Consider the following 27,240-nt stretch of genomic DNA (forward strand, 5'->3'; position numbering starts at 1 on the left):
AAGTCATTCCCTGTTTATAAGGGTGGGGTTTTTTTAATTGCGCTGAACTCCCCAAGCGTACACTTAACTTTTTATGGGCACAAGTGAAAGACCTGTTAAACACTTCAGCGGCCGTTGTTTGTTGTCCACCGGCGGCGTTCTCAAAGGCATTGTAAAGCGCAGAAAGAACCGCTACTTTATACATGACTGGGATCCCAATTGATGCAGCTAGAAAGAGGGGATTGGAAAAGCTAGGCTGGTAGAAGTTGCCTAGCACATATTTAGTCGATGAGTTAATTGGACACCCTCAAAGTGGAACTTGTTAATGTCCTGCCACTTTCCTAATGAGGATATCTGCTCTTGCAAAGAATACGGTGATTAATTGGGGACCCTTTCGTTAGTGTCTTAACTGAGGATTTCATGACTAGTGTCTTGTGTGTGAACAGAAACTATATTTGCAATTCAATAGGCTGTCCAGGGCTGCATGACAGAACCAGTCCAGGATCTTTCCCAAAGTATAGTTTAATTACACTGGGACGGGAATTTTCAGTATCAGGGAAACAGCTACAGTAACAGTGACTTACAAGGTGCTGAAACTTCAAACAATGAATTTCAGTACCTTGTACCAATCTTTATTTTGATGCTTTCTTTTACGTCAACATTTTGACTGCCAAATTAAGTGGACTTTTCAAAACGTTGACACACAACTGCCCGATAATCCATGAGTGGGTCTTGGACCGATGTACGGCTGAGCCTGGTGTTGGTGGGGCCAGCCTTTCAACCCGGGATACTGAGGTGAGCAGATAATGGTGCCTAAGAAATTATGCTCTCACCGCCTGGTTTAGCTCTGCTGCAAACTCCAGTCTGACGCTGGGTAACTTGGTTCTCGGCCCTGAAATCTTGAGCTGGAGGAGGCTGTAGCACTGGGATGGTGCTTAGTTGTGCATTCACTACGAAACTTAATACCTATTGCATTACTTTGTCAATCAGTTTGCATTCCTCATTGTGGTTCCAATGATGCTGATAAGGTTTTCTGCTCAATAAAAATATTTATATAATCATATGCATATGTTTTCTTCATGTACATACGTATACAGACACATACACGTTTTCTGCATATGTATACACGCACATCTATATCTATGATTTATGCATGGAATCCCTCATGAAATTCAGGAGGCGTCTTCATCCTTGTCTCTCCCCCTGCCCCTCCAGTGTGGGGTGCTTTTTTGTAATAAGTGCCCCTGGTTTCTTTTTGGGGATCTGTAGGGTTTTGTACTTCTTTACATTTCCCTGCTTTTTTCCACGCTTTCTGAAAAGACTGGACTGAGGCCAAAACTGAAGAATAAAACGAGCACTGAATAGATGAGAGATTGCAGGTGGGATGCTGAAGTCTATGCAAAGAGTGGGAGGGCAGTTTTGAAAATCAGAACTGGATGTAAAGTTAACACGGGATTGTCTGATTAAATCTGACTTTGTGGAGCAGAAGAATAAGTTTGTGTCAAGGCTGAACTCAGGGAAGTTTAGATTTATTTATAGATAGATAAAGAAAAGAAATCAACAGGTAGCCTCCCAATACCAATCCTGTCTCAACTCTCATGCGTTTTGAGACTAAGCAGCTGTATTAGCAGGAGTGTATTATAATGATACCTTTGTGGCCTTCTAAAACTCTGGCAGAAATAGCTCTTCTACAAGTACAAGAGGCACTTACATAGAAGTGCTAGTAAGAGCGACATAAATATCTAGGATGCTATTTCAGTATGTCCAAGTATTTAGGAACTCTTGTTAGTCTTCTGAGATGGCAATAGGCTTTGGAACAGTGTTGGAGGAGAGGGTTCATAGCAAAAGCTAAGTAGGTTGAATTGTCTTTAAGGTGCAGAATTAAGGGAATGAAGACAAAGGACCTCAGTGTATCGGTTTCCTGCTGCACTGCAGTGTTCCTGCTGCTGCTGAATGCGTGACTCGAGGCAGAGGGATGGAGAGACAAGCATGACAGCTGTTGTGAAGGTTCTCTGTTGTGAAGGTGACAGAGAGAGTAAAAAAAGGCGGTTATGTGTGCCAAAATCAAGAGCCTAACCCTTAAAATGATGGAGGAGAGTTTGAAGCACTGTTGAAGGACTTCATATATTAGTCATGTATGTGAAGATGTTGCCACTGCTGAACAGAAAATGCATATAAGATTGGGTAACTCAAAGCCTTGTTTTGCTGCCTAATTTTAAATTTAAAGCATTTGAAACTTGCCATGCGTTACACATGTAGGAAACTATATATATTGCCATAAAATTATTGAGCTGGAGTAGAAGCTGAATATGACCATTGGGGCTGGTGCTCTGAATGTTGCTTGCTGAATGAAAGCTACTTCTGGGGGAGTTGCCGGGGTGTCTTGGCTTTTATTTTTCTCATAGTCTTTGTCATCCCAGGGTGGTCTCTGCTAAACCCTGTGAATGTGTAAGTGCAAGGGTGTGACTGCACATGTTTTCAATAGTCGAGGGATGTGAGTTGGCTGTGAGGTGACACCTGCCCAACATGTAATACAGTTTGAACTTCTGTAACAGCAAGCAGCATGTTCTGCCGGAGAGCCTCTTGCCTCTTCAGAACATCCACTACTTTTCTGCCTACTGTTTTTAAAAGTCCCATAGGAGAGGAGATTTCATTGCTTCCTTTAGAGGTTGGTTTGATGTCAGGAAGTTTGCCTGAAATTTAGTCAGGATTTTCCCTTTCAACTGCATCCTCTTTTTATTATATTAAATCGGTTCTTCCCTTCTTGATATTTATTTATACCATGTGAATGTTTAGAGGCTTTTCCAACTTTCTCTTAATTTTTCATTTAGCTTTTCCTATATTTTGGTGCTCTTTCAGCTGTAGTATAAATGGGCTCCAGTTTGTCAGCATGTTTCTGCCTGGCTTGCCAAGAGCGTGGTGCTACTCCAGGCAGCCTCACAGGAGAGAGGGATGCAGGAGGTGATGTTGCTTCCAGCTCAGTTTCAGATGTAACCTGTTTTGTTTTCATTTTTATGGCTTTTCCTCAAAAGTGTTCAGCATAGTTGAGATTCCTGTGTTCTGTCTGCCAGGATTCTGAATTATTTTCCCCAGGTCTGTTCTTTAAATAACACCCACGGTTCTTATACCCAGAAAAAAAAAACTTATTGAAGCCGTTAGTTAAGATAAAGAAATAATATCTAGCATTTTTTTTAATTACTTCTGTGCTGTTGACTGCCTTTCATAAGCAGAAATGGACCTCCCAGCTGCTTAAGGACATCATCAACTTTTGCTTTCATTTTGACTTTGATTATGGCTCTTCAGGCTTTTTTCTTTGGTAGCTTTCACATCTCTGCCATTTGAGTCTTCTTTGAGACTAGGACTTGATGAGACTTAATTACTGGAAAAGTCGTACAGAACCATCTATTCACTCTTTAAGGGATTTCCCCTCCTGCCCCCCCGCCCCTTTATGTTCCAAATAAAGGTTAGCCATCCGTGTATGTTCTGGATTTAGGCTGTTTGTTGCCTTTGATTCTCGCCAGTGGCTGTGACTGTGGTGGACTGAAGCAGTGGTCCAGCTGGAAGCTAGCAGGCCGGCCAGAGAAGCGTATGAAACCCAACAACTGAACGGCATCTACTTTGCCTGCCTGCTTGCCACCGGGCATTTAGCTTGGCAGCAGTTATTGCCATCTTCATGTGGCTTTATTAAGGGGGTCACAGGACTGGCGCCTTCACACTGTTAAGGTCTGCTCACCCTCCTGGACTTACCTGCATCAGTTAACTCAGTGATTTTCTTTGGTTGCAAAGGTAACCACTGTCCACGCTTAAGCCTTCAGTTTTGCCCTTTCTACAGAAATCCAAGATTGAGATCCCTAAGTGCGGTGCAGACTCATGTTTTTTAGTAGTCTATATTTTATACTGTGGTAAAAGTGCAGGGTTTTTCCAGCGTTATTTGTTCATTAATTTGGATTTCATTTTCCTTTTAGTTTAGTATGTCTGAAAGAATGGGCCCCAATTTTTTTTTCAAGTACTTGCCAGGTATATGACTGCTGCACAGTTAAAAGCTTGTTGTCATGCTTTGATTTTATCCACATGGAAAATTTGCCTGCTTTTGCATAAGCATTCAGATTGGGTTTTATACTCAAGTCTTAGGTAACTGTTCTAAAGCTGGTGTGAACATAAGCAATTATGTTGAGAGACACACCAAGTGGCTGCATGTGTATTTGTTCTTTCTCTTGAATATTTTTGCATATTTCCTAAAAAAAAAAGTATTCTACAAGTTGTCTTTAAAATTAGTTGTTTGGAATACATGTCAGTCTTGTTTGTGGGACAGTCTCTGAATTTTAACTTCTGAGTCTCGGATCTCACAGGCTAATCTCAAATTGCTCTTGAAGTATGTGAGAACACTCTTTATTACAGCTCTGTGAAGCCTTTGTAGAAATGGCAAGTGTGTATTCATCCCCTGAAAGCTTGTGAAGAATTTGCTGTAGCTTATGACAGAGCTCCTCAGCCTTCAGGAATGTAAACTAGATTTAGTGACATTAAAGATAGATGTTCAGAAGGAATTGGCACATGAACAGAATTGGGTTTTTAATACCTTTTTTAACTTGTGCAATTGTACTATTTTACTTGACTGAGCAAAATGATTAAATGTTTTCTTTAAAAGCTAGATAAAATAGATTAAAACCTCTTCTTTAGAAACCGTTTTGCAGTGAATGTCACTTGGTCTGCAGTGCCTTCACATACTTTGCTCCACTGCTATTCATCCTGAGGTTTGGCTGTAGACTCAGAGCTGTACTTCAGCAGCAGAAACCCTTACTGCTCAGCCCCTCGGCTCATTTTCATTTTTATTTTGGTCTGCAAGTAAAATGCTGGGCTGAATTCCTGAAATGTAACTAGCCGCCTTCCCTCGTTGCTGGTCAGCCTGGTCTGTACAGCAGGTTTTTGCTGAATATCAGTGTTTAAAGAATTTTTTGTCATTTCTGCCTTTGTGGCTTTGTCTTTTGCCGTGTTGTCATAGGCATAGACTTGATGTCTTCTAGACTCATCACATATTATGAAAAGGATGTGTCGATTAAGGAAGGGAGCGTTGGATGAGACAACTTGCTGGCTGAGATTAAGGCTCGAAGTGCAAGATCAGCACCCATGTTAGCCCTGGAGGAAATAGCGTATAGTTTGTTTTGTCTGCTGTGTTTATCAATGATGGGACAGAGGTTTGAAGATTAAGAAATGACTTAAGATGATGAGTGCTTAAAACCCATCATATATTACAGCAATCCGGAAAGTAATAAGAGAAGGAAGGGGGGAGAACTTTACACTCATGCATCACTTGCAGCTTTTAGAAGGTGATTTAGTAGGTAGAATTAATGCTTTTGAATAGTTGGGATTGATGGCTTCTGAAGTCTTCAGTTCAAGCTCTTGTGAAGTTAATTCTGGTATTGTGCACTCTACTTCATTGCTCGTTTGGGAAAAGGGTTATCCTGGGAGAAAGTAGAGGAAGTAGCTCCCAGCCTGTTAGTTTTGTGTTTGCAAAACATCTGCTCTGAAGTCCTGAGCCTGCCTAACGAAATCTGCTTGCCAGCAGGAAAGCATGCAGCTGTTTGAACGTGTAGGTCTCACTGATACAGAGTTGGAGGGCTTTGTTAGAGGCTTTCCTCTAGGGACAGTCTGTAACCAAAGGTTCTATCTAATGTATCTTCTGTTTAAAGAAAGGAAATTCCAGATGATGTTTTTTTATTTTCTGTATATTTATACTGGTAAGTGCATTAATATTATACCACTCGAATTAGTTTTTGAACAGGCCTTTTGTAACTTGGGGTAGTCAGAAGAGAGGTTTCAACCTTTTAAACTTTTAGACCTTCCAAAGTAAGCAAAGATCATTAAGAAATGGAGATCTAGACTATGACAGCAGAAGTACCGACTGAACGAGAAGTTCCAAGAAGGGAACTATAATGTCAGAGGTAATCAACTGTTTTGACCAATGACAAAAATTTGTGTGACTTTCAGCAAGTAGGGTGTGTTTGCTATGGATTTTCAATCTTATTGATGTTAAATGGGGAAAAAAACCCACTCTTTGTAGAACGTTTTCTTTGTAGAATCATTATCCCAAATGTAAAGAAGTTGTCTTTCCTTTCTTGTCTGTGGGATTTGAACAGCTTTTAGTAATGGTTAAAAGAATACAGCAAACACATCACCTACGGTTTCACCTTTCAGCTGCTTCCTTGAGGGAGTGCATTTGCAGTACATGGTCTTGCTGGGCAGGGGTTTCAGTATGTGTATGGACTGCGATGTGGGCATTAGAGAAGGAGATTGGAGAAACACGTCTTGCACCTGTGTTGAGGTCTTTGCTGGGGCTGCTGATTTGATTACCTTCAGGAACCCAACCCATTGCCTCATGTTGGTTCCTGAGGATACTTCATCTCCTCTACAAATTAACTTCATCCTGCTTATAAAAAGTTCTGCTGAGGTGGGAGCTTCAACTGCAGACTTTTCCTGGACTCCAAGGAAGCTTTTTAGACACGTGCTTGACATCAAGTTTTGATGCTGTGATATGAAACCTTAGGACGAGTCCAAGACCTCTTGGCAGCTGGGCTGAAGCATATGTCTGAGCAGTAATGCCCAAAGCAAAGTAACAACTATGGTGTCCATGGTGAGAGAAGAGGATTTGTGCACTTATTTCTTGCAAGAGAAGGGAACTTTCCCTAAAGGTTGGGTCTGAGGTTTTTTGTGCTTTTCACTAGGCATCTATAGAAATAAAAATGCACAGCAAAATTGTGGGTGTAGTAACATTAACCAGAAGAGGCTGAATTGCAGCTACAAATCTTTGGACTGGTTCCCTCTTCCCACTCTCCTGGTTGAATCTGTTACATGGAACACGCAGCATGTAGGTTTTAACATCCCCAGCATTTGCTGAATCTGCTAGGCGTCTTTGCAGCCTGCGGAATCAGCTGCAGCGGCTTGACCAGCGAAGCCTGCCAGACCGCAAAGGCCATTACTCCATGGTTGCTCCATCATCCTACACACAAAAAGGGGTGCCTTTGGGCACGTCTGCCCTGTGCAGTGTGGCACGCTGTGAGGCCATTGAGACAAGCAAAGTGATAGGCAAGGTTAATTAGCCTCAGTACAGTACAGCCTTAAATATGTCAGTTATCTTGGGGTTTGGAAGGTGAATAATACCCCTGTGTGGTGTGCCTGGTCTGTGGCTCCCTGGCACGGGGCTGCTCAGAGCGGACTGGGGACACCTAAAGTCACCTCGCGCAGTGCAATGTAGACGTGTCCCGGTTTTGTTGCTCCCAGAGCCAGCTTAGTACAGCTTGTTAGATCATGCTGCAGTCTGTCTCGATTTAGGGGAGCGACCAAACGTGCTTAACAGCAACTCAGCACTCACTTTTAAGCATGGCTTTAGGTCTCTAATGGCAGACATCCTTTCAAAAACCCAAGCTGTGTTTTCTTAAACATTTTATCCTTTAAAGTATTGCACGTGCGTTTTTGGTCACTTGAGCTTGCTTCCTTTCTGCTTGCTTGGATTTTTTTGTGCTTTTTTTTTCCGTTGTGCTTGCTAGTCAGAGAAAGAATTTAAATTTTCCATGTGTATATATATATATGCCCACTTTTGCTTTTATGCTTCTCTCACACAGTCTTTTGCTGTGGGTGAGTGGAACTTACTTGGCAAAGAAAGCAAACAGAGAGAACAGACCCATCGCCCCCCGCCCCTTGAAAGAGCAGAGGGCATGCGGAATAAATCAAAACGCAAAGCATAATAACGAGGTCCCATGGGAAAGAGAGCCTTGCGATTGTGTGCCGGCGTGCACTCCCCTTAGAGACGGCGGCCAGGGGGCTCACCCCACGGTGGCCGGGGGGCTCCTTTCTTTCTCGCTCGCATCTCCCCTCCCGATGTCGCCAATCCATTCACTGCCGAGAGAATTGATTAACATTCGACGGGAGCCTTGGGAGACAGGGGGAAAGAGGGGGAGAGTGGAGGGCGAAGGGAAGGGGGCGCGAGCTGGCGATGCCGGTCCCCACGACGTGGCGAGCCGGGGCACGGTCGGGCATAGGATGGCTATTTTATAGCTGGGGACCGCAGTGACGTATGGCTGAGCGCTCGCTGGCACAGCTCCTCATGGACCAGTCAGCGGAGCGAAATTGAAGCTGACAAGACTTTTCTGGCGTTTTGGAAAGGACTGTAATCTACTGTAGGGGAGAACAGAGCCGCTCAATCACCGCCGCCGTAAATAGGAGACGGAAGGGAGTGAGAAAGGAGGCGAAGAGAAAAAGTGCTTGCTGGGGGGGGAGGGGGGGGCGGCATTTTTGGTGGATGGTATGAAGCCAGCCATGGAAACTGCAGCGGAGGAAAATGCAGAACAAAGCCAAGAGAAAAAAGGTACCCAGGGGTCTAACAATAGCCTGTTTAAATCTTTTCATTCAGGGGGCTTAAAGGGGTTTAGGCCAGTTTTGTCACTTTTTCGAATAGCTCTTAAACAATCATTGCTGCATCTTCGGGTTTTCAGCCGTCCTTTCCTGCATGGCTTGACAACAAATTAATAGAGCAGCAATCTTTCTGTCTGCGTCTGTGTTTGCTCTGAATCTGTCCTAACCCTACCAGGAATGATGTTTGCAAAAGAAGTCTTGTTATTGCTGCGTCTTTGACGGATTTTGGTAAATTTGGTTTACAGAGGTAGCGTGTGCCTGTGTGTTTGCATGTTGTTTTCAGAGCCATAATCTGGTGTTTTCATCGAGACTAGCCATGTAGCAAGGCTTTGCAATGCAGTGTGGGAGACCTAAGTTATAATAACATACAATAGATTATAATATCACACAACCTTTGTGTAGTTAGCTTGGTGCCAAATGCTACTCTTAAATTCCTTTTCCTTTTCTATGGTGTCATCTGGCAAATTTTGCTTATGTAGAGTTCTTCCTGTGCTTTGATAACGGGGAATAATGCAATGAGTTTCACAACATTAGGTTTCAGGATGTGTTAATCACCGAGAATTGCTGCTTAATGGAGAGAACAATTCCATGGTAGGGAGACAGCAGCGCAGGAGGAGAGGTGCTTCATCCATCCCAGCCTTACAGGTGATTTATTTGGTCTGGAGTGCTGAACTTCAGAGGGTAAATTCAACTAGCAAAGGACTGTTTTGTTTCTGCATCATATAATTTATGCCAAATAAATGTCCCTCTTCAGTGTAGCAGACTGCTGTACAAATCATAGCAATATTTTTTTGCTAAATGATACAGCAGTAACAAAATTATTAAAATTTCCACTGGCTTTTTACATGAGTCATAGTATACTTTTGAACCTGCTGTGTGTCAGTTAAAGCAATCTGAGTATCTCATAGGCATATGCAGCTGATACACAACTAACACATTTCCCCAAGTAGAATTGTTTAATTTATTGTTATCAGTTCAGTTGTGAACGTAATGATAAATCCCAGTACTGTCCAGTACCAGGTTTTGTTTTCCTACTTTGAATCTGATTCCTCCTACACATTTTGTATAATTCAAACCTAGCTTCAGTTTCAAGTAAATAAAATTTGTCAAGTGATTAGACATAGTACTACATAATCCCTTAGGGATTTCACAAAAGGAGGTCCACTGATGAGAGATTAAACTCTGAAAGCCATTAGTGTATGTGGACAATAACCCACCTCACCGCAGATTTTGAGTAATTAACGTACAAAATGTCCTAAATACCTTGGCTATAAAACCATGTTGAACTCCTAGATCATTCTTCAAAAATTACAGCAATTTTTTCTTCTGATTGATGGGTTTCTTTTAAACTGATAGAACTCATGTACAATAAACACCAAAGTAAGTTACCCATATGCGTTAGCAGCTGTGCAAAATGAAATGTGTTGCTGAGTGTGTTTATGACGAGTTTGTGGTTTCCCTTTTATTTTCGCAAGGATGAAAGCACAACATGTAGAAGGGTAAGTCTGTTACCAAGTCAAGGTGGTTGATCTGTTGCTTTCATAGGATGCAAGCAGGGGAACTTCCTATCTTAATTTTACCACCATTTCCTAGTTTTTCTGTGATAATTTTATATTTTGGATCTGTTACATAGGTACGTGTATGTAACACTTCGAGGCTTTGTTCTTGCCAGTTCCCTAATTTCTGAAAGTAACACGTGGTCTCTCACATTATGCTCTTTATTTCTATTCACTTAAATTCCCAGTATGTTTCACAGCGAATTAAAATGCAGAAAGCTGAAACAGTCCTACTCCTAGTTTCAATAGCAAAATAAATAACCCAGATCCCCCTGAAAAGTTACTGCCATGAAGCGGTGATGTAGGAGGCATATTCGGTTTTGGGGGGCAGATTTTCCAAAGTGCTAAGACTGTCGAGCCCAGTCGGGTTTTCAGGTGGGCTCAGCAGGCATCAGGTACCTCTGAAATGGCAGGATTTTTCCAAAGGGCTCTTTCATCAGCAGCTCTCATGGAGAAAAATGAGCTTTTTCTCTGTGTGAAGAAACTTCCTGGAAAACACTGCCACTTCACTTTTTGGGGTGTAAAAGGGAAGCTGACCCCTTCAAAAATGTGTCCATTTACTGTCCGGACTGGATCTCCTGCCTGCTATGCCTTGCATGCTTGCCGGGCTTGCAATACTTGCTTCTTCCTCTAAGATCCCACCTGGACTTAGTGCAATGGCCGTCCTTTATGAGATGCCCTAGATCCAGTGATTGCGAGGCAACCACCACAGCTTGAAGCGATTGAAGCGCTATCACAAAGTCTTTTAACTTTTCCTTCCAGAAATGAATTGCAAAGTCCAAGGAGATAAACCAACGTCAGAGGGGACTTGGGGGATGCCGTTATTGCTAAGACTGAGCAAGAGAAGATCCTGAGCGTTTCGCTTTGGGTATTCAGGTTCACATGCAGTATGCTTTGCACTGCTAAGTTCTGGGGAAAGTATCTGCATTTAACTATTAGCAAATTGTACTTTTAAGCTAAAAGTTTTTTTCCCTTTACCAGAATTTTAAACTACAGGTTTCCAGGTTGTATTTTTTAATGCAAGGACCTCCTCAATGATGTACTGCAATTGTATAGAATAAATACTTGGAGGAAGTTGGGCTAGGACTACATGCTATCTATATACAGGGCTCCCCGTACTCATGAGGAGAACGCTGGAGAGCAATACTGCCCGAGCACTTGGGATGAGCAGCGAGATCTATTTTCAGTTTGAGCATGGAATACAGTCAGATCTGAATGATGGTGTCGCGTAGGTACCAGTTTGTCTTTCCCACCCCTGTGGCAAATGTGGATGGCCAGCTGTTTTGGACTGCAGCATAGTTGAGACAGTTTACACAAGCTAATGCGCTTTATGAATATTTACTGATTGATAAATGAAAATTATTGATCTCATTTAGATTTTTAAAGTTCGCTAAATTGTATATGGATTCCAGTTTTAGATTTTAATAATTATTTTCATGAATCCCCTGCCTGATTCAGGCAGTGACATTATCCAGCTGATGGATTCAGTGTTTATCAGACATTTGTTTCTCTGTACGCAGATGAGTGGCTTCTGCCCCAGTTTTTCTAATTGGAAATGGAACAACACCCATGTTGATGGAGATAAGAAATAAGTCAGCTTTATACTGCGTATCAGCAGCCCTTATCAGAGGAGAACACCATGAGCAAGCTGAAGCAAAATGTTTAACAGATACTTTACAGGGCTGCAGGACAGATTGGATGCATTTTAAAGATGAAGGTTTACAAATTATTACAAATGACAGGATTTATCTTGCAGGCATTAAATTAAATCAAAACATGAGGACTGAGCAGGCAGATTTACTGAAGTGGAATAAATAAGAAAAATGAGATGCTGTTTTGCATCAGCAGTGAAGGATATAGATCCTGATACACATTAACAGAGACAAGAAGTTTCCCTTTTCATTTAACCATGAGAAATACTACCAAGTTGCAAAATTCAAAAAACAAAACAAAATAAACCCAACGGTGGATGACCATGGTGAATTCACCAATTACACATGGGAGAATGGAAGAAAGCCATTATATGAGAATATAGTTTCCTTGTACGAATGCATACGATGTTCAAATTGCATGCGCTGTGCTGAGGAATAATGAAAGCCAGCCTGAGCAGCTGTACCCAAGGTTCCTTTTAATTGGTTCTTCCCTACTAATGTGCTCTCGATGAAAGAAGACCTCGTGCTCAAGAATGGCTTTGAGCTTTGATTATTATTTTCATGGTATATGAAGCGACGTTTCCGATTTTAAACTCTAAACAGACAAGTATGTGCTAGTAAAAAAACAGAAAGAAAATACTGCTCTTAAACCCAAATATACAACTGTGTGCGGTAGTGTAAATGGAGCTGCTGAAGTGCGACATGAGAAAGGGGTGGATTAATGTGCAGTTTATTTCACTTTTAGTGAAGTTCTTTTTACGCAGTGAGCTTACGACATTTTCTTGCATCACAGATAGATGTATTTTTCATTACAGCAAATTGAAAAAATTGTCTTTTTTATATATGTTATGGTTATTAGCCAAAATTTTCAAACACACTCCCTTAATGTTAGGCTCACATGGTGATTTCAGAGCTGTCAAGCCGTTTAAAGATTTTTAGTATGCTGCATATTTTTTCTTGTTTCAAGCAGTTTATTGGTGTTTCAGATCCCCTGAAAACAATAACTGCTTTAAGTCCCTGAAGAATATGACTGTAGGAAGAGAGGTCCAGCCCAGGGAGAATCTGGGACACGCGATATTCTGGGGATAATAATTTGGCAGGCTTAGTGATTTAGGTTTTAATGACTAGGATTTGGTTTCTAAATAGGAGGGGGTTGAAAAACACTCGGAGAACGTACTCATACTGGTCTGAATGCCCTCGTGAAAGCAGAAAACCTAGACATATGTGCCACAGGATATTGTAACGGGGGGGAAAAACCGCAGATGGCACTGTACGTGCACAATGGACTCTGCAGTGCGAGCAAAGGGGCTAAAGAGGGGAGAGAAGAGGGGTGGGGGGAGCCCCCTTCGGTTACTCTGACCTTTCCCCATTTTCTGGCCAGCCTTGCTCCTAATGCAGTATTCATCACCAGATCGCCAGATCATAAATGACCAAATGACAACCCTTTCTTTGCTCCCGTGGACTGCTTCGTCAGCTGCGACAGATGAATGTCGTAACTGTTTTTTTCCTCTAAAACCATATGCTAAAGGCAGCAAGCGTGAGGATGTTGGGCACTGGCAATTTTATTACAGGCGTGCAAGGTGGTTCATCCCAAATGAATGTTGAACACCACAGTCGCCATCGCTGTGCCTGCGTGGTGTGACAGGAAAACGTTGTCAGTCCTGTAGCTGCTGCGTCTGTGCCGGATCGAGTACAACCTGGTTCAGACAGGAGGCCTGGAGCTGTATGAGCTTGGCTGTGTGTGGAGCGTATTGTAACCTAGACCTGGGAATGCAATTAGTGTCGTTAGTTCCTCAAAAAGCAAGAGATAAAGAAGTCATTTAAATCTATTTCCTTTCCTAACTCTTTGGGGTACAGAGTTAAAGGGGTACAGAGTTAAACTCGAATTCATACGTACTGTGTGCAGTAGTTGTTATGCCACTGAAGCCTGTGGGGCTTTTGACCTGGTGGTGATTTTGCATGAGTGGGCCGGGGTGGGTCCCAGTGAAGTCGCCAAAAGATACTCTTCAACTTCAGAGGTCGTGCCAGGCGTGCAGTAAGGGCTATCAAACAGCCATTGCTAAGTGGCTCTTTGCAGAGCAGTGGAAAAACTGAGATACCTTACGGAGTTTGAACTGTCTCCTAATGAAGGGAGCCCTGTTACTGCAAAACCGGAAATTACTAATTAAAAAAACCCAACTTCATGGAATATTTTCACTTACAGAAATGATGCTACAAAGTTTGCATGCTATCTCCACGTTTCAGGGTTTGAAGTTTGTCCCACAGCAGACAGTGGTGACTTCACCAGCATCCCCTCAGGCTAAGGGAGAAAGGCAGCTGCCTGCTCTGCTGCTCTGAGCAAGAGGGTTTTGTAGCAGCTGCAGGAGAAATCTCGAATTGTGGGTTCAGGCCTGGTAGGATAAAATCCTTTTAGCGCCAAGGGTTTGGTCTAGATACTGCTGCAATGCAAATGAAAAATTTTTTCTTCCCAGAAGTCTTTGCAGCTGTTTTTTTTAATTTTTTTTTAAAAATAATATCTGAATCTGTTACCGATGTCCAGTAAGTAGCTTCAAAAAAACAGGGAGCAAACAGTTGGGAGGGAGAGGGGAGACGGTATGCAGTACTAGCGAGCAATTCTGTTATTTTCCATCTTTTATCAAATTAAATTATTATGGAGTCTCTTGTGATGTCATAAACAGGATTGTTCCTGTATAAGCAGAAGGCGATGATACCATCCTAAGTGTGCACAGTCATTTTGGAACGATGCCTTCAACACATTTTGAATTTGGTTGTGTTCCTAAGATGTGGAATCTGCCTTTCCTAAAAGGAAGGATAAGCTGTAGAAAGTGGAATAATGTCTTTTAGGAAAAATATACTACCTGATACCTGCTTGCTGATTTGTTTGTGAGTCGCAGAGAGGGGAGAAATACCAAGCCACAAAGTCCTTGTGAAGAGAGAGCCATTGATTTTAAGTTTGCATCCCAAACCCAAAAGACTGTTTTAGTATTGTAGTTCATTTGCCGGTGTAGGAGATAAACAAATTCTTGTTTCAAACCTCTAGATCCAACACGTGGATTTGAGGCCAAGATTTTTTCTTTTCTTGACGTATGTGAATGTAGCTGTGCCAAATTTGTTGTTGCACCAGCAGCAAAACAACATGAGAGAAGGACCAGGTCCAGGACCTTCCTAGCCCCTCACAGGCCAGAGATTTATGGCATTCCTACTCCCTCTGCCCCCCGAAATTTGTCTCTGATCTAGTCTATGGTAGATGGGTTTTCAGCATCGTAACTTTCGCTTCCTCCGCCTGCCCAAATGCTACTGAATCGGATTTACTTTCGCCAGAGATGATGGTTACTTTCTCATTTAGTCACCGCAGAGTGGGACTCTGGTGCATTTTAAATAAAGATCTGTCTGTCTCGCCCTGACAGCCTTGACAAAGCCATAGCGGTGCCGAGGGGGGACGTGTAGGTTCAAAAGTGGTCTGATGTTGTTTTGCCAGTGGCCTCTTTCAGGGGGCTTGCAAGCCCTGTGCCAATGAGTGTGCGATGAGTGTGCGAGCGGGTCAGGTGTGTTACTGCACATGGGTTCTCGTTGCTGAGCTTCATCTGTCCTCTGAAAAAGCGAGAAGGATAACTGCTCTCCTTCATTGTAAACCCGGAACAAGTCTGTTTTAACATACTTGGTCCAGATTTTTGGACGCGAGCAGAACCTATGTGAAATAAAGCCCACGACAGTTTGGGGGTTTTTTATGTAAGAAAGTAACAGAGCAAACTCGTGTGTTTGCCCTACCTCTACACATGACAATAACCATTTTCTTTGACAGATTTAGGGTCTTTTAAAAAAACAGGTAACGTGGTTTTCCATGACTTTGTCTTCCTTTACTTCTGGGGCCGAGCTCTTTGCCATGGACAAAGAGAGGGAGACGTGAGAGTGGGTGGGGGGAAGGAATAGAGAGCCCTTCCTTACGTGTTTAATTCAAATCCTAGGTGGAGTTTTAGCTATGCAACCTTTCTTAACACCTGTGTGAGTGTCTCCCTGTCGATGTCCCTCCGAGCCCCTCCCTGGGTTTGGTAAAGTTATGTTGTTTCAGTTCTGAAACTACAGCGTGTTTTTCTGGGCTCTATTTTTAAAGTTAAATGACTGAAAGTGCTGAACTAAAACTTGCTGGCGACACTGACTTTTTACCACCTGAAATTGGCAGTGATCACCAGACCAGAAATGGAAATTGGCAGGTACCACTGGATGTACAGGAGTTCAAGGCCACACCGGTACCATCATGTGCCAGCATTGAGAGGCAATATTAGTCCTTTGGGGATTCAAGGTAAATAAAGGGCTGGGTGAAAGGGAAATGGAGAGTTCAGAAATAGTAGTAGCATAAACCTAATGCTTTGCACTAGTCCTAACAATTTAAGATAAATGTTCTTCTATTTTTCTTGTTTTGTTTGTTAAGGCTGTAAGGAGTCTAGTTCTTTCGTATGAATACTTGACATAATTTTAAATTTAGTTGTTAATGCTTGAAGATCAATAATGTGTGGTGAGGGATACCTCCCTTTTAACTGTGCTGCCCGATTGCTTCAAAACTGTTTACAGATGAGACGGCGTAGTATGGGTTTTGTATGCAGATGAATCTATCAAACTGATCAGCCACAAATGCGGTAATTTACACTAAAGCAGTGACAGCTCATCCGATTTACTGGTCTCCTACAATATGCTTCCTAGACAATATTCCATGGTTTTGTTTGCATTTTTCCCTTGCTAGAAGCAGTAAGTGCGTATGTCAGAGTCTAAAGGAGGATTTCAGCTGAGGCTTTAAAAACGGTTTTGTGATTCCACATGCCTGTCCTTTCTATATCTGGCTCAAGACCTCAAAAAGATCCTATTTTGTTTTCCTGAAGCTTCATTTTAAGACTTTGGGGAGGAATTTAGTTTTGAAGCATCTCAGAAAGGCGACTGAAATCAAGCACACGATTGATTGCCTTGGAAAATTCCAGTCTGACTGAGGGTTAACACAGTGAAGGATATAAATGCTCACAGATAGCATTTGCAGCTAGCTCTATCCAGCAGTCCTCTTCTCTTTATGGAGCTGATTGACTGAAGCCTGCTTGACAGCTTGTTTGCTGGAGATGCCTGCCTCCACATCAGAGACTTTAACAGCAACTGCAGGGAAATATTCACCAAAGCTTGCTGCCTGATCCTTCCCTTTTCCATTATATTTTCACACACATTTGTTCTTTAGGTTTCAAATGTTTATGTATTTCAAAGTGGCTTTTTTTTTTTTTTTTTTTTTTTGGCAAATGCTTAGGTTGCAAATCGTAATCTCCATCTTCAATATCAATATTCATTTTGGCCATGTTTTATGACAAATTACCTGGGTGACAGACTCAGGGCTGCCAGAAGACATTCCCAAACTTCAGATCAGTGCACGTGGGATATTTTATACACAGGAGAAATGCTTCAGGAAGGAGTGACAGATTGTGAATGCTGCCTTCCTGGGAAGGAGGACACGGAGGGAGCAGGCCAGATGCCTGGTTATCAGGGTCTTGTGCCCCGTCAGCTGTCCCCAGTGATGAGACACATCCGTATGTGCTGGCACGGATGAGCCAGGACGCAGAGGAGATGCACAGCCTTCTGTTGCAGCAGCTGGGAGTCTGGCACCTAAAATGGTGCTAGAAACCCTTGTTTAGGCAACTGAACCTTATGCAAGCTGCCTTGGGAAGCTTCCTGAAATAACATGCAGGTAAATGTGGTGCCTGTCATGGAGGAGTTGAAGATGAAAGGGTTCTTGCTGATGGGGGTAAAAAAAAACCCCACCAACAAAGCCCAGAAATACCAATTCAAGGGAAGGTGCTTTAAATGGCTGCACTTAAGGAAGTGAAAAGGTTTCTAGGCAGCAATGAAACTGTTCTGAACATGTGTTGAGTAAGACCAATCTGCCAATGATGGATGAGCCACAGTGAAAATACTGGTCTTTGCTCCTTTCCCTTAGATTGGAGGGAAAATGTCACTTCAGTCACAACACAAGTCACACCTGTAACATGCCTCCCTTCAGTACTAGCATACAGCTCCCCACTGCTGGGTGGCATTGGCTAGTGTGCTGAGATAAACTCTCAGTTTCTTTGACAAGCCACATTATTTCTTGGGTGCCTTTGCCATGCGGATATTTCTACTTTGTCTCCTCTGTCAGTGTCTGAATGGATATCACTAGGAGAGCACCTCTGTGGCAGTCCTGGTGGCATCCACCTCTTTGCCCAGGGCTTCTACATACGACGTGATCTCCTCTCCCTGTTTTAAGCTTTAATCCGGCACTTGAGCAACAAGGGAAGAGTCAGCGTGGGATATTCACTGTGGTGCTGGAGCCAAGACATCCCCAGAACACCTGCAAGCTTAATGAGCCTTTCAAAATGCCTAAAACAATTTTTTCCCAGGAAGCAAAGCACCCTCTTTTTCTTTAGTAAGAGAAGCTTAGCAATGGTTGTTTAACTCTTCCAGGCTGGGTGGGCGTTGTTTGCTTTATGGGAATCTTTTTTTTTTTTCTTCCCCTTAACTTGCTTCCCCCAGATGCTGGGAGGTGTTTCAGCTGCTTTGTGAGCGCATAAGGCATGGGAATGTGGAGTATCTCACTGAAACAGCCTGCTCCCTTACTGAAGCGAGCTTAAATTTTGAAAATGGTGTGGTGGGCACTCAACTGGGGAAATACCTGCATGAAAGCTGTTCCAGGGCAAAGGACTTCTGCAGTTGTGGTTCAGGTTTCTTACCGCTCCTCTAGTTCCATAGTTGGGTAAACGTCTGGGAAGATCTTGGCATCTTCAGTTATCTCTGAAATGGAGAATTTACCTTCTGAATCTTAGATCCGCCAGGCTGAAATCCCCCCACACACAGTTTTTTGCCCTCAGCTCTAGGGAGAGAGAGGTTGTGTTTCTGTTTGCTTCTTTGTAGCTAGGGAGGAGTCAACTGGGGAAGCGGTCGGTAGCAGTGGCTGAAATCCAGTGTGGCAAAAGTCTTGCTCTCCTGCTGAGTGCTGAAGGCTGATGGAGAGTGAGGTGAGTTACAGCTGCCAGAAAGGTGGAGCTAAGAGTCTCAACTCCAGTCTTCCAGGTAAGATACTCGCCTTTGATTGAAGTAAGTCAGCTTTAAAAATCACGTCAGCCAATGCAGTTGGGTCTGGAGGATGGTTGAATCAAGGAAACCCAAATGTCCTTACAGAAGGTTTCACAGAACTGCTGAAGTAGCCCGTGGGACTGAAATGCTTAGGTGCATTTGTACTTCCCCCAGTGAGCTTGTCTAGACCTTCAGGCATTTGAGTATCTTTGGCAGTCTGCCCATCACTTCATCTGTTTTACCTCAAGTTTGTCCAAAATTATCACCTGGGCTGGCACCTACTGAAGCAGCAGTTCTTGCATGTTGACCCTACTGAGTGTTTCTCCAAGAAGGCAAAAACAGGTGAAGCGAGGGGAGGGAGGTCAGGGTGAGGGCAGAAAGAAGGAATGTCTTCAGGCACGTTGAGCAGTGAGTCGTTGATATGTCAGCTGAGAGTTACAGCCACAGTTTGGACGAGAGGCTGCCCTTGCTGGTGCAATGTGTTTGAACTTTGAGCTCTGCCTGTCAATGAGTCCTTCCACATGCTCAGGCTGTGCAAAAGTCCCAAGGGTTATTTTGGATAGTAAAACGCTAGAACGAGTCTCCAGGAGGAATAATGCCAAAGCTTATCTCAGTACTGCTTGAGCTATCCCTTATGTGAGAAGTCTCTTTTTAAATCACCAACTTAATTTTTTTTTTTCTGCAAAAGTAGCTTACAGCTAAAAAATATCCATCCTCAAGGATTCCCATATAAACCTGTTTGAAGTAAGGCCTTTTCCAAAGTATAAATTAGGTATTTTTCTTCTGCTGTGGTTTACACTGTTTCATAGGCCAAAATTAAAACAGAGAAGGCATGACTTAAAATAAACAAAGTTCTGCCTGACCTTTGTCCAAGAGCAATAAACCTGGAGAAGAGCAATTCCCTCGTCCCACTGTTTCATGGGGCAGTGGCGTTCTTCCCATGCAGGTCTGACTCCCTGCTCTCACACAGCAAACGCCTGGGATGGGCGCCTGCAATAAGCATGGATGTAGTGATTCCTATTTCATAGATTGCACTGTCTGAAAAAGGCGCCTTCAGAACACCTGTGAGCTTAATGAGGCTTGCAGAGGCTGGGAATGATATAGATGGGGAGTGTGGGTATTTCAATAAATTTGAAGAAGATAAATTAGATAAGGCCTGTAAAAGACCATTCAGGTTTTGATTCCTGCAGTGGGAATGCAAATTGTTTTTTCTGTAAGAAGTGCTGCTTTGGGCCTGAGATTTGAAGAAAAAAGAGGATTATGTTTACTGCTGTCTGTTCTTAGAGTCTTCTCTGTGTCATTTAACAGCATCCAGAAGAGACACATCTTGCCTTGGTAAAACAGCCTTTTCTCCAATTTGAATGTCATGTTTTCTTTAGTGAAAGGAAAAAAAATTAGCTTTTTGGTGTTGATGAACATTGATAACCGCTGCAAGGGTGGTTTTTTGGTGGTTTGTTTTTTTTTTTGTTAATCATGTTAGGAAAAAAAGTGCTTGATTTTAAACCTATGCTTACTGTATTTTTGCTGGAGTATTCAGGAGCAGCTTATTATCGTTACTCATACGGTACCACAGAGATACTTGGTGCTTTGTGGATTTAAAAAGGGGTCTGCTAATAGTGCTTCCAGGCTGAGAGATGCTTGTTCTTAGTGTGCACCAGTTCTCCTGGTTTCTCTGCGCCCGTGCCAGCACAGGAGGCATGAGCAAGGGTTTTTAGTTCCCTGCTACACAAGAATATGGAAGCATCTAATGAAATTTAAAGATGGCAGGCTTAAAGCTGGTAACAGAGAATAAATACCTTCTCAGAAGTGGGGAACTAGCTGTATGACAGTGCTGAAACCAAATATCTCATATATGTATCAAGAATATCTGGAAAAGTTGCAATTACTGCTGATAACCTTCAGAAAGGAGCTACTTGTTCTTCAAGTAGCTCTTAAATAGTAGACATTGGGATGAGACTTACTGGCTAGATCAGGCTACCCCAGATCTCACTGCGTTTCACTTGAATGAAGCATCTTGTGCTAGCCACTGTGAAGGATGAGACTGGTGGTCTTGCTGGATTTCAGGTCTGATCCTTTGTGGCAGCCCTGATGGCTGTGGTCTCCAAAGGTCATGTCTTCTCCATCACAGATACTACGCTGGCTAGGAAGCAGTATTTATTGATTAACAACTCTGGAAGAGGGGGATGTGAATGCGGGGGGGGAGAGGGGGGAGATTATCAATCTGGCTAGACTAAAGTACCCTTGCATTAAGTTTTCTGGCTCTCATGAAGAGTTCATTGTCAGTATAAGTTAATTTCACAACTTCTGATTTGGGGAGGAGAAAAAGGCAAAATTAGGAAAGGTTGAACTTGTAATGAAGTTTTCTGTGGAAGAGCTTTAAGAGGTTTGTGGGAGGAAAATAAAGGATTTTCTCCATTTGAGCTCATCACTTATTTAGTCTGTTTAATGTACTTAATCCAAAAGTGTGGTGAGTGAGCATTTATTGTAATTAATAACAGAAGTTTTTGCTTTGTATCATGTTTTGTAAATCAGCAAAATTGAAGATGAACAGGAATAGGTAAGGATAGAGCTTCAGCAAAGACTTCCAAGTGATTTAACATGCAGCCTTTTTATTTTAGTGCCCCTATTAAAGCGTGGAGAGAAATTTGTTGCATGCTTTAAACTTACCCTTGTAAGATGAAATGTTTTATCTTATTGTACTGTTGCCACTGACCCTTGGCTGCTGGTGTAGGTGATAGATGTGAGAAGTAAAGTTATCTTACTGCCAGGTACTGGCTTATTCTCACACAGGAAAGGAGGTAAATTCCATTTTTGCTTCTGAGGCATTAGTGTATTCCCGCATCCCTCACTGCTTCCCCCGTAGCTGTCAATCATGCTGTAAGGTATTAAAATGTACATCCTAGCATGCATAAGCCATTCAGAACGGAGATTTTAAAAATACTGTAGGTGGCAGAAAGTAAAATTGGCATTCGCTTTCATTGACATAAAGTTCATTTTCTGACAAAGATCCATGGTGGTTTAGGACTCCGATGGTATTAGGCACGCTTGGTATTGGGTAATCTTCAGCACTGAGGAAACGAGGTGAATGTAAAGTATTGAGTTCTCCTCTTACATTTATTTGTGAATTGGGAGTAATGCTCCCAACACCAGGCTCCCATGGATGTGTAATAATGAGCCTGATTTACATGCGATGGCTGCATTTAAGATGTCATCTAGTGCTTTCATTTAAGATGTTATCTAGTGCTTTTTCTTTCTTTGGGTCTCTTGCAACCTTCTTTTTGTTAAAACAGTTCCTCCACAAGTGCTCCCTGAGCTGTGGTGCTGAAGCCAACAGAGATCGTGGTTCTGTGGTGGAACATGCCGTGTAATTTCTACCACGTATTAACTGGACGGGTGTCCAACATGCCAGGATTTCTAAAAATGCATTGCACAATTACAGGAAGTGATGAGAAAAAATGGTGCCCATTTCTTTGTCTTTCAGAACAGCAAGACAGATTTATGGGAGGGGAAGAAACGAAACTCCTAAGGAAAAGACTGGGAACTAACTCAGAAAACGGCCAGGTTTAGCTCCCTGAAATAGAGAGCTTTTCAAACCTCTTTTCAGGTTTTCTTTGTTTTTTGTTCCATAGTGACCTTGACTGTGGGATCAATGATTCATACCTGAGATACACTGAGGCACTAGTTCAACCTAGAAGGAGTTTGGGACATTAGAGGACAGGCTGGTTTTCTGTCCAGGAGGTGTGGACACTCTTCCCTTACTTCATGTTTTCCATGCTTTGCTTTGACGAATGGCTTTGTGAACATGTGTCTGCCTCAGCTTTTCAAGTCTGGGCTTCAAGAGCTGATGTGTGAACTTCCTAGAGCAAGCCCTGCGAATACTCAAGACAGCTACCTGATCCCATTGCATTGTCTTTTGTCATTTCCGAAGCACAGATTTTGTCGTTCCACTCCATCTTGACCTTAGTAGGATGAGTTAGAGTCTTAGAATTGCTGCTTTTTTTTTTTTAAGACCGCTTTTCATTAATTCTGCATTACCTTGCTTTTCTGAGTTTAAATCTTGAAGCTATACTTAAAGTACCAAAGAAGGTTTAGCCACACAATTGCCGTTTGACATGGGAAATTGAATGACTAAGCCCCTGCATATATGCAATAGCCTGTACACTGCTGGGTAGATTGTATAATTGCTCTTCATACATTAAGCAACCAATTGCAGATTTGTGTACATATGTAGGTTCATCCTTTACCAATTTCCTGTCACTGATAGTTTCCAGGAGATTAAAAGAATAGCCGGTTCCTGTTTTTTCTCTTCTCTTTATTTTTGTCCTTTAGCAAGAATATTTTTGTGTGTGTGTGTGTGTTTAATAGCATTCATTCTCTAGAGAATAATCTCGGTCCTTGTTTTAGCTGGCCTCCTTCTGAGAGTGTGTTAAATCTGTAGCCAAGATCACAGGCAGCTCTGGGCAAATCATTGGGCTGTTATTAACCTGCCTCCATGGCAACTGCTGCTCGCCAGCCTGAGGACAAAAAATGTTTTTATTCTGCTGAGTTGCACAAAAGGTTCTAGTGATGCCTTGCACAAAATGGCCATTGAAAGGGGAGATGCAGTGATGTGTGTTTGTGCTGTACAGTTTCATATTTAAATCGTTTTACACTGTTGTGTTGGAAGAGGATATACAGCTGAAAAGTTGAGCGTGTTGGCCATATGGAAAGTAAAAACTAGCAGAAAATTGGAACTAAACTTATTTTAATACTAATTTTTGTCAGCTTGAGTTCACAGGCCTTCAGTCTGAACTAGGCAAACGTCATCATGGGTTTTCTGTTGTACTGTATGAAGATACTTGCTGACTTGGGGTTCAAGAGAGAGATCATAAAGCAGGTTTCCTGGAAAGCTTTCCTTTTTTTCAGAAAACCTCTGATTTGCTTCAGTGCTTGTTTGGGAAGCTCGGTAAGCATATCTTAGTGCTTGATGAGCTTCAAATTTTAGCTGGTTTTGAAAGTTGTTCTTGGTAGTACTGTTTTAGGCTTGCTTTGAAACAAAGTTATAAAGCCAGCTATGTTGCTCAGGCATGGACTTAAGCTGCTCATAAAGAGTGTTCACAGTGGGATCTGTGGGGGGTCGGGCAGCCCCAGCACCGTGATGAGGTTGTGTCCCACAGTTAGTAACCCTCTGGCAGGACGCTGTGCAGCTCTGCTGTCAGTTTGAGTGCAGAATGACTATGTATGGATGGATGCTGTCTCTTGGAAACGTGCTGGTTTGGGATGCTTCCTGCACTTGCAAGCTGGCAGCACGCTATTTCCCTGTGAACTGAAGTCCCTCTGCTTCCTGCTTTAGTCTTGGTATGAAGGTGAGTAGTTTCTACAGTTCCACATTTGGGCAGTTTTTTCTGCCTTGCTCAAAATAGTGTGGTTGCTTTAGAGACCTCTTAGCGTGTCCCTTGGCCTTAGTCTGCGCTGATAAAATGAAGGCCACCCAAATATTGTGATGCTTTTTACTTGGGCTGTAGAGGAAGACATGAAGAGTATGGCCACAAAGATGCTACATGCAGCTGCCAGTCGCTGGGAGGTGAGAGGGGGTTTGCCACTGTTGGCTTGCGTTCAAGGGTCTGTGGATTAGTGGCAGATATTGACATGTGTTTGGGTAAGGGCTCTGACAAACTCTCCAGGGCGAATGTTCTGCCAGTGGCCTGGAAAACCGGCTGTGCGGTGTGGGGTGCTGGGAGGACAAGTACCTAGTTGGGGGGTGTTAATCATCAGTCCTGGGTCGACACCAATTTTTAGTTTTGTCAAGCAGGCTGCTCCCATTTTCTGAAACCAGCAGCTTTTCTTTCAGACCTTGTCAGTCCCTTGGCTTTGCTTCCAGCTGTTTTTATTTCCTATCTTTGATGGGATCCTTCTGCAAAGCAGTCTGTGGATCAGCATGATTAGATGATCAACCTCCTCTACACCAAGCAATGATCTAGCATTTCATCACCTTCTCCTTTAGGAGTGCGGCCCAAAAGGCCGTTCGTTTTGTGCTGGGCTGTGGCTACATGTGTGTTGAGCATTGCCTGCTGGATCGGAGCGTGGTTATTCTTGGATAATCCTTCACTGCTAATCCTGTGCCAGGTGCCAGCGTTTCTTGGATTAACTCTTGGAGGTTTGGGCCTGACCCAGGAGCAGATGCTGCGGAGGCGAGGCAGCCTTACATGTATGACTGCTGTTGCGTGTGGCTTGTGAGCTGCACTCAGGCAGATTCCCCAAAGCGGAGGATCGCTCTGCAAGGTCTGGTGTCTGAACTCAACTCTGGACCTCTGTGATAAAACAAAACCCAGAGATGATTTCCTCTGATAGCGTGCATTTGGATTTTGTTTGCCCCGTCACTGCTAAGCTGCAGCGTTTGTTCATTTGGCAGTATTTTTGTCATGAAGATAGTTCCTACTGAATGCACTCCAGCTGTGGGCTTGACTATAAAAGCTTCCCAGGCTTGTTTCTGTACAATTAAATCTTGTCTGCAGTTAGCGAAGTGGCGTTTCATAAGTCATTTTGGTGGTGATAGCTGCTTAAGCCTGACTAGAACACTTGCTAGTGACTCTCTAAAAGAAGAGTTTCCCACTTATGAAATGGGAAAGCTTTCAATTATCAGATGCATATTATTCCTCAGTGCTTCAAGGAAGTGCCTGCTCTGCAACTCACTCATTAGTGGGAAAGGGAGGGGGATAAAAGTAAACTTGCCTCGTGTGGTGGATGGAGACTTGCTGATCTTTGTGAGGAATTTTTGGGGCGGGAAGATGTGATGTGATGTATGTGTTCGCCAGCTGTCTCCCTGCCTTCAAGTGCTTTGTCCATTTAGCGCTTTCCCGTAGAAGCAGCAGGCTGTTCCTGCGACGTGCAATGCTGGTTGCTCCATTAAGCGTTGTCTTAATGGCTTGTGTTTTGCACAGTTGTATGAAATGCACATTAATGGAGACAGCTTAATGCCATCACCCTGAAGTAATGAATTGGTATGGATTGCCATTACCATTATAGTGCAGTTAAAAGCTGTGTTTGTTTCCGATTTACATTTTCCAGCTCTGCAAGCAGATGGATTTTCAGGCCGCGCGGTCGGGAGGAACCTGGCAATTCAGCTGCAACCTCCTTATTACAGTGTTTGTAGAGCAGCCGTTACGGGGGGGGTGTTTTGTTAACTCAGACTGCTTAAACGATACATTTCATTAAAACTATGATTATGCTACTGCAGACTGTATTCAGGGATCACTGTAAATCCAGTGTACCCTATAAAGCTGGAAATGTATTGTCTGTGTAATACAGCTTCATCTCACTGCTCTCGATAAAAATTGTTATTCTCTGGCCCCCATTCAATTTTTCTGTTGTTAAGATATCTGTATCCCTATAACCTTATACAGATTTATACAAAAAGATAATCGGGAGTCAGGGGAGAGTGGAAGTTTTGCAGACCTAGATGTATTCCTCTTCCAATGGAAGTGCAAAGTATCTTTTACTTTTCCAAAAGGCTTCATTGTCTTGGGTATTTGCTTCTCTGGCTTCCTGAATGGTGCCAGCATAGCTAGTGCTCCTGCCGTTAGTATCAGTAATGCTGAAACACGGTGAGCTCTGTATGAGCAGCTGAATCGCAATGGGTCATTTCAGACAAGTGGGTTTTTTTCTATTTCATAGGCTGTCTCATCGATCTCCTCTTGATCCTGTAAAGATAGGAGCACTCAGCCCACTTTCTGGGCTTTGAGTCTATACCAACAGATCTGTAGGTCACTGCTTTAGAGGATGATGCTGTCTTGTACCACCTATAGATTTTTGCTTAGCATGTCAATGCCTGGGCCTTTTAGTCCCTATGGCTTTTACCAAGTGGAGGACGGATATTCTTTTCCTCATAATTTGCTTTTTGCTCATAACGTTTCTTTTGCTTTCTCTCTTCTGCTTAGGTTGCTTTGAATGTTGCATTAAGTGCCTAGGAGGAGTGCCATATGCTTCGCTCGTGGCAACCATTCTCTGCTTCTCGGGGGTAGCGTTGTTTTGTGGCTGTGGCCATGTGGCGCTCACGGGAACTGTGTCTATCCTTGAGCAGCATTTCTCCACGACTGCCAGCGACCATGCTTTGCTGAGTGAAGTGTAAGTATGCCTCCCATTTCCATTATTCTTCATAACGCCTTCATGCTAAATGAGCAGAGACGGATTCAAACCTCGGTCTCCATCCCTCAGTATTAGGTTGCCTGTTTGTCCAGCAGCACTCAGTGGTTTTTTGGTGTTTACACACAAAGAACCAGAGCGTATATCCTGCTTAACCTGTTTCTATTGGGACCAACACTATTTAATATCTTCGTCAGTGATGTAGACAGTGGAACTGAGTGCACCCTCAGCAGGTTTGCAGATGACTCTGAGCTGAGTGGTGCAGTTGATACGCTTGAGGGACAGGATGCCATCCAGAGGGACCTGGACAGGCTTGAGGAGTGGGCCAGTATGAACCTCATGAAGTCCAGCAAGGCCAAGTGCAAGGCCCTGCATCTGGGTCGGGCTAATGCCCAATATCAATACAGGCTGGGGGATGAAGGGATTGAGAGCAGCCTTGCCGAGAAAGA

The 27,240-nt window shown here is 43.0% G+C and overlaps 1 protein-coding gene across 9 annotated transcripts in view; it reads left to right on the forward strand.

Moving 5' to 3' along the window:
- Positions 1-27,240, forward strand: part of GPM6B (glycoprotein M6B) — a 111,539-nt gene that overhangs the window by 71,009 nt on the left and 13,290 nt on the right. For 3 of the 9 annotated variants that reach the window (XM_076357370.1, XM_076357362.1, XM_076357379.1), the window contains exons 2-3: positions 15,774-15,893; positions 26,587-26,773. In XM_076357370.1, coding sequence (XP_076213485.1) covers positions 15,774-15,893; positions 26,587-26,773 — 307 coding nt within the window. Of the gene's footprint in view, positions 1-8,021; positions 8,339-15,773; positions 15,894-26,586; positions 26,774-27,240 lie in introns of those variants that run through there. The other 6 variants (XM_076357405.1, XM_076357395.1, XM_076357428.1 and 3 more) reach the window with 5 other exon arrangements.

Source organism: Aptenodytes patagonicus, chromosome 1 (assembly GCF_965638725.1).
Source record: "Aptenodytes patagonicus chromosome 1, bAptPat1.pri.cur, whole genome shotgun sequence".
Classification (NCBI taxonomy): domain Eukaryota; kingdom Metazoa; phylum Chordata; class Aves; order Sphenisciformes; family Spheniscidae; genus Aptenodytes; species Aptenodytes patagonicus.